Here is an 8,469-nt window from a genome sequence, read left to right as displayed (position 1 = left end):
GGAGGGGGATGAGAATGGACCAGATGAGGGATCCAGGAGGGACCGAGAATGGACCAGATGAGGCAGAGGGCTACAGATGAAGGATCCAGGAGGGGAATGAGATCGGACCAGATGAGGGATCCAGGAGGGAATGAGAATGGACCAGATGAGGGATCCAGGAGGGAATGAGAATGGACCAGATGAAGCAGAGGGCTACAGATGAGGGATCCAGGAGGGAAATTAGATCGGACCAGATGAGGGATCCAGGAGGGGTATGAGAATGGACCAGATGAGGGATCCAGGGAGGGAATGAGAATGGACCAGATGAGGGATCCAGGAGGGAATGAGAATGGACCAGATGAGGGATCCAGGGAGGGAATGAGAATGGACCAGATGAGGGATCCAGGGAGGGAATGAGAATGGACCAGATGAGGGATCCAGGAGGGGGAATGAGAATGGACCAGATGAGGGATCCAGGGAGGGAAGGAGAATGGACCAGATGAGGGATCCAGGGAGGGAATGAGAATGGACCAGATGAGGGATCCAGGGAGGGAATGAGAATGGACCAGATGAGGGATCCAGGAGGGGGAATGAGAATGGACCAGATGAGGGATCCAGGAGGGGGAATGAGAATGGACCAGATGAGGGATCCAGGGAGGGAATGAGAATGGACCAGATGAGGGATCCAGGGAGGGGAATGAGAATGGACCAGATAAGGGATCCAGGGAGGGGAATGAGATCGGACCAGATGAAGCAGAGGGCTACAGATGAAGGATCCAGGGGCTGGACTCTGTAGAGTTTGGCTTGGAGTTTGAGCTACACATCATCGCCAGGCCGTTGTAGTTAGGTTGCTGTGGTGACGGCGATCCCTAGCGATGGGAGAGATTGATACAGGAGCTCCGATGCAGTTTTCAAGGCACTACTGATCCAACACAACGTACCGATGCTCGTTTCAAGGTAACATTATCACGTCCAAACCTTCGTTTGATCACGTGGTTTTTCAACCTGTGTATCGTAAAATGCGAGATTCCACTGATTTTTCAGTGGTTTCGGTGCTTTCTTCGATTCCAAGTTGCTTTCAAACACCAACCTCTACTGGACACCTGACAATGCAGTGTTAGTTCATGTTTTGCTTCAATATCATTTTTTTGTTTTGTTTGCAATACTAACCATTTTGATCTCGAATTCAAAAGGTTTGCTTGATAATAAAGGCACAAAAGTAATTCCATAAAAATTGTGATAAATTGAATATAAGGCTAACCCTCACTTCTGTATTGTGCAGGAATACTTGCTAAAAAACAGTTTGAATAGGGACATCGTTTAATGGCATTAAAAAAGTGAAACAGTGATATTGAAATGACAATATTAACTTTATAAAATCTTACAAAATCGGCCATCCTATTGTTTATTTTACCAGAATAACAATATCTGCATGTTTAGAATTTGCTGTTACCATAGAGATTTCACGTATCAATCATTCCAGAATGTGTTCTGTGGTATTGATCAATGAAGCCAATCACATCCACACAAAGACAACAGCAGCCATTTTGTTTGTCGTTACAAATCTTTTTAATAGGGAACATGTTTCTGATCTCAGCCTAATAAAAACGGCCTTTTCAGAGTTGTTTTTGTCAAATTCAATTCAGTCCATATAATACAACTGATTTTATATAAATAAAACTTTTATAAAATAGAAAAATAAGAACATTCCAAAAGGCATTATTGTCTTCAACGACCTATGTGTAAACTATTAAAATAACAACAATGTTTTTGAAACAACTAAATATATACTGTCGACATGTACAAGGTTGATAATAGTTAACAATAGTTATCATAATGAATTAAATGTGTTGTAAACTAATACATCCTATAATATAATAGGATATAAGTCAGTTTACTGTGAAACCAGCGGTCACTTTGGGAACTCTGTTGTCATAGCTACAGGGCCTGTGCTCCCTCACTCAGTGTCATGTTTGGAGTTGGTACGAGGGCAGACCGATCTGGGTCCAGGTTCCCCTAATCCCACAGTACCGTCATAGCCCCCCTCTCAGCGACGGGCCACCTTCAGAGCCGAGGGGTGAACGTTACACAGTACCCTCATAGCCCCCCTCTCAGCGACGGGGCACCTTCAGGGCCGAGGGGTGAACGTTACACAGTACCCTCATAGCCCCCCTCTCAGCGACGAGCCACCTTCAGAGCCGAGGAGTGAACGTTACACAGTACCCTCATAGCCCCCCTCTCAGCGACGAGACACCTTCAGGGCCGAGGGGTGAACGTTACACAGTACCGTCATAGCCCCCCTCTCAGCGACGAGCCACCTTCAGGGCCGAGGGGTGAACGTTACACAGTACCCTCATAGCCCCCCTCTCAGCGACGAGACACCTTCAGGGCCGAGGGGTGAACGTTACACAGTACCCTCATAGCCCCCCTCTCAGCGACGGGCCACCTTCAGGGCCGAGGGGTGAACGTTACACAGTACCCTCATAGCCCCCCTCTCAGCGACGAGACACCTTCAGGGCCGAGGGGTGAACGTTACACAGTACCCTCATAGCCCCCCTCTCAGCGACGAGACACCTTCAGGGCCGAGGGGTGAACGTTACACAGTACCCTCATAGCCCCCCTCTCAGCGACGAGACACCTTCAGGGCCGAGGAGTGAACGTTATACAGTACCCTCATAGCCCCCCTCTCAGCGACGAGACACCTTCAGGGCCGAGGAGTGAACGTTACACAGTACCCTCATAGCCCCCCTCTCAGCGACGAGACACCTTCAGGGCCGAGGGGTGAACGTTACACAGTACCCTCATAGCCCCCCTCTCAGCGACGAGACACCTTCAGGGCCGAGGGGTGAACGTTACAAATATCAAACCACTGTTCCTCCACCTTCCTGTGTGGCATCAGGCCGTTGCGTGGCAACGACGGTCTCCTCCAGCGCTCTCTGCTCCTCCCCACCACCCTCCAGAACTGTGTCTCCTTGAAGAGAAAGACGGCGTTGTGTGTGTAGGAGAAGTAGGCGGCGTCTATGTTACCGCCCGGGTGATCCCCAGACACTACTGCTGGGAACACAGCTGTGATCTTCCTTGGGAAGCCTGGGGCCAAGCGGTTGGCCGTCACGTCGAACACATACACCTGTCGGAACATATTTACGCGTTTAGATGACAGGAGGAGGAACAAAATAAAGAACCGTTGAAAAAATGGCAAACGAGGCCGGTGATAAACGCACTAAACAACAAGATGGTAAATGATCCATTTACCAAAACAAACAACTCCGATGGGGATTTTCTGCGGAACACAATATTTTCACGTGTCGTGTTGTAACAACTGATTCAGGCAATTTTTTCCCTCCACTTTTTCCACTTGGATATAATTGTGAAATATTAAACAAGGAATGATTCATCTCTGTGGAGAAGTATGTAGCCCTTACTGAGCTGTTTTTATGGAGAGAGATCTGCTGAGGAACATTTAAAATGTATCATTTATTTATTTAAAGTGCTTTAAAAATCACTAAACACTTTACATTTAAACAACAAAATCAAGCAGATAAATAAAAAACAAACAGGAAGGAGATTAATAAAGAACATAAAACATAAATCAACAATATATTGATGACATATGTCATTAACATATTGTTGATTTGCCATATGTCATTAACATATTGTTGATTAATGTTTTATGTTCTTTATTAATCTCCTTCCTGTTTGTTTTTCATTTATCTGCTTGATTTGTTAATCAACAAGATGTTAATGACATATGGCTAATCCACAATATGTTAATGACATATGGCTAATCCACAATATGTTAATGACATATGGCTAATCAACAATATGTTAATGACATATGGCTAATCAACAATCTGTTAATGACATATGGCTAATCCACAATATGTTAATGACATATGGCTAATCAACAATATGTTAATGACATATGGCTAATCAACAATATGTTAATGACATATGGCTAATCAACAATATGTTAATGACATATGGCTAATCAACAATATGTTAATGACATATGGCTAATCAACAATCTGTTAATGACATATGGCTAATCCACACTATGTTAATGACATATGGCTAATCCACAATATGTTAATGACATATGGCTAATCAACAATATGTTAATGACATATGGCTAATCCACAATATGTTAATGACATATGGCAAATCCGCAATATGTTAATGACATATGGCTAATCCGCAATCTGTTAATGACATATGGCTAATCCGCAATCTGTTGATGACATATGGCTAATCCGCAATCTGTTAATGACATATGGCTAATCCACAATATGTTAATGACATATGGCTAATCCACAATATGTTAATGGCATATGGCTAAGCAACAATATGTTAATGACATATGGCTAATCCACAAGATGTTAATGACATATGGCTAATCCACAATATGTTAATGACATATGGCTAATCAACAATATGTTAATGACATATGGCAAATCAACAATATGTTAATGACATATGGCTAATCCACAATATGTTAATGACATATGGCTAATCCACAATATGTTAATGACATATGGCTAATCCACAATATGTTAATGACATATGGCTAATCAACAATATGTTAATGACATATGGCTAATCAACAATATGTTAATGGCATATGGCTAATCCACAATATGTTAATGACATATGGCTAATCAACAATATGTTAATGACATATGGCTAATCCACAAGATGTTAATGACATATGGGTAATCCACAAGATGTTAATGACATATTGCTAATCCACAATATGTTAATGACATATGGCTAATCCACAATATGTTAATGACATATGGCTAATCCACAAGATGTTAATGACATATGGCTAATCCACAAGATGTTAATGACATATGGCTAATCCACAAGATGTTAATGACATATGGCTCATCCACAAGATGTTAATGATATATGGCTAATCCACAAGATGTTAATGACTTACATAAGTGCCCTTGAAGAAGTAGATGTGGTAGTCCCTCCTGTCATAGAATGCTGTGTCTATAGGACTGGGCACCCCTGGGAACCCCTCAGAGATGAGTCTAGGGTAGAGGTGTCCCTCAGGGTCCACTGTCAACACCTGGTCATTGTCATCGTCATACCTCCAGTACTGGGTGCCTAGTGTACACAAGGAGATATACATAAAAAATATGATCTATTTATTCAACTTCGATATTTTCATAACAGAGAATTTCAAATCGCTTAAAAAAACGAAACTAACAAGAATCAATTAAAACAGCCATATGATAGAGTAGGTCTGGCCTACGATTTACAGACAGAGTTGAACGTCAAGAGGGTTTCAAGTCCCAACATATGGAACCAGTCAAGAGGAGACTCAAGCCTCCAACAGATGGAACCACAGTCAAGAGGAGACTCAAGCCTCCAACAGATGGAGCCACAGTCAAGAGGGAGACTCAAGCCTCTAACAGATGGAGCCACAGTCAAGAGGAGACTCAAGCCTCTAACAGATGGAGCCACAGTCAAGAGGGAGACTCAAGCCTCTAACAGATGGAACCACAGTCAAGAGGGAGACTCAAGCCTCTAACATATGGAGCCACAGTCAAGAGGGAGACTCAAGCCTCCAACAGATGGAGCCACAGTCAAGAGGGAGACTCAAGCCTCCAACAGATGGAACCACAGTCAAGAGGGAGACTCAAGCCTCTAACCGATGGAACCACAGTCAAGAGGGAGACTCAAGCCTCTAACAGATGGAACCACAGTCAAGAGGGAGACTCAAGCCTCCAACAGATGGAGCCACAGTCAAGAGGGAGACTCAAGCCTCTAACAGATGGAGCCACAGTCAAGACTACTAGACAAAACACTTTTAGACAAACAAAATATACTGTATAAAATGTCCTTCCAGATCTGTGTGTGTGTGAGAGAAAGATAGAGGTTTACTGTCGTCAGTTCCATTACCTTTAGATCTGTGTGTGAGAGAGGTTTACTGTCGTCAGGTCCATTACCTTTAAAGAAGTAGACAGCATCAGTGTTCCTGTTCCACACGTGAACACATGCGTCGACCCCGTCGGTGGGTATGCCGTGCCAGCCCATCTGAAGTGCGACCGGGTCACCATAGCGGGTTCGGTTGGTCCTGTCCTCATAAAGAGAGAGGAATGATTTGAACCCTTGCGATGAAGAACCATATATTTACGTGCGTTTAAAAAAAATGTAGATATTTATCTTTATATTTTTGGGAATGTAATGTGTATACAACATAATGAATGTAATTGTACATACACTACATGACAAAAAGTATGTGAACGAACACCTGCTCGTCAAACCTCTCATTACAAAATCATGGGCATTAATATGGAGTTGGTCCCTCCCTTTGCTGCTCCACTCTTCTGATGTTGGGGCGATTAGGCCCGGCTCGCATTCCGCGTTCCAATTCAACCCAAAGGTCTCCCTCTTGACTGTGGTTCCATCTGTTGGAGGCTTGAGTCTCCCTCTTGACTGTGGTTCCATCTGTTGGAGGCTTGAGTCTCCCTCTTGACTGTGGTTCCATCTGTTGGAGGCTTGAGTCTCCCTCTTGACTGTGGTTCCATCTGTTGGAGGCTTGAGTCTCCCTCTTGACTGTGGTTCCATCTGTTGGAGGCTTGAGTCTCCCTCTTGACTGTGGTTCCATCTGTTGGAGGCTTGAGTCTCCCTCTTGACTGTGGTTCCATCTGTTAGAGGCTTGAGTCTCCCTCTTGACTGTGGTTCCATCTGTTGGAGGCTTGAGTCTCCCTCTTGACTGTGGCTCCATCTGTTAGAGGCTTGAGTCTCCCTCTTGACTGTGGTTCCATCTGTTAGAGGCTTGAGTCTCCCTCTTGACTGTGGCTCTATATGTTAGAGGCTTGAGTCTCCCTCTTGACTGTGGTTCCATCTGTTATGGGGTTGAGGTCAGGGCTCTGTGCAGGCCAGTCAACTTCTTTCCCACCGATGTCGAAAAAATAACATTTCTGTATGGACCTTGCTTTGTGCACGGGGGCATTGTCATGCTGAAACAGGAAAGGGCCTTCCCCAAACGGTTGCCACAAAGTTGGAAGAACGGAATCATCTAGAATGTCATTGTATGCTGTAGCGTTAATATTTCCCTTCACTGGAACTAAGGGGCCCGAACCATGAAAAACAGCCCCAGACCATTATTCCTCCTACACCAAACTTTACAGTTGACACTATGCATTGGGACAGGTAGCGTTCTCCTGGCATCCGCCAAACCCAGATTCGTCCGTTGGACTGCCAGATGGTGAAGCGTGATTCATCACTCCAGTGAACGCGTTTCCAGTGCTTCAGAGTCCAATGGCGGCGAACTTTGCACCACTCCAGTCGACACTTGACATTGCGCATGGTGATCTTAGGCTTGTGTGCGGCTGCTCGGCCATGGAAACCCATTTCTGACAAACAGTTATTGTACTGACGTTGCTTCCAGAGGCAGTTTGGAACTCGGTAGTGAGTGTTGCAACCGAGGACAGGCGATTTTTACGTGTTTCAGCACTCGCCGGTCACGTTCTGTGAGCTTGTGTGGCCTACCACTTTGAGGTTTAGCCGTTGTTACTCTTAGACATTTCCACTCACAATTCCAGACCTCAAGTTGACACATGATTCCATAGGTGTTATTTCATAGTTTTGATGTCTTCACTAGTATTCTACAATGTAGAAAATAGTCAAAATAAAGAAAAACCCTTGAATGAGTAGATGTTCTAACATTTTGACTTGTACTGTATATATACAGTATATATATATAAATATATATATATATAAATATTTCAACCTCTCTTCCATTCTTTTTATAATGATGATTTAGGAAGTCTATCTCTTTGTTTTCAAAATACACATATATAGTTGTTGGTCTGTAGGAATGAATTGACACACACCCAAAGTCGTTGAAGAGGTGCTGACGAACGGAAAGGTCAACTTTAAGATTGTGATTATTTGTCCATTTTTTACCTGTTCTCATAGAGCCAGTACCAGCCGTCCCTCATGAAGTAGGTGTTGAAACGAATCACCACCTCACCGTACTGGCTACGCTCCTTCCTGATCCAGTCAAACACCGTGTTGAACTGGCCCTTACAGTCTCCTAGAGGGAAACAGACACTGTGAGGGAAACAGACCAGACACTGTGTTGAACTGGCCCTTACAGTCTCCTACAGGGAAACAGACCAGACACTGTGTTGAACTGGCCCTTACAGTCCCCTAGAGGGAAACAGACCAGACACTGTGTTGAACTGGCCCTTACAGTCTCCTAGAGGGAAACAGACCAGACACTGTGTTGAACTGGCCCTTACAGTCCCCTAGAGGGAAACAGACCAGACACCGTGTTGAACTGGCCCTTACAGTCCCCTAGAGGGAAACAGACCAGACACTGTGTTGAACTGGCCCTTACAGTCCCCTAGAGGGAAACAGACCAGACACTGTGTTGAACTGGCCCTTACAGTCTCCTAGAGGGAAACAGACCAGACACTGTGAGGGAAACAGACCAGACACTGTGTTGAACTGGCCCTTACAGTCCCCTAG

At 44.4% G+C, this 8,469-nt stretch overlaps 1 protein-coding gene across 1 annotated transcript; it reads right to left on the bottom strand.

Moving 5' to 3' along the window:
• Positions 1 to 1,520: 1,520 nt before the first annotated feature.
• LOC129846739 (matrix metallopeptidase-21-like) lies at positions 1,521 to 8,099 on the bottom strand (the record flags this gene model as incomplete). The annotated part of the gene is made up of 4 exons (XM_055914586.1): positions 1,521 to 3,106; positions 4,919 to 5,091; positions 5,937 to 6,064; positions 7,903 to 8,099. Coding segments are annotated over 4 exons (810 nt in total), but the record flags the coding sequence as incomplete, so codon positions are not given.
• Positions 8,100 to 8,469: the final 370 nt, after the last annotated feature.

Source organism: Salvelinus fontinalis, unplaced genomic scaffold (assembly GCF_029448725.1).
Source record: "Salvelinus fontinalis isolate EN_2023a unplaced genomic scaffold, ASM2944872v1 scaffold_0614, whole genome shotgun sequence".
Taxonomy (NCBI): Eukaryota; Metazoa; Chordata; class Actinopteri; order Salmoniformes; family Salmonidae; genus Salvelinus; species Salvelinus fontinalis.
This window is presented reverse-complemented; position numbering and strand designations above follow the sequence as displayed.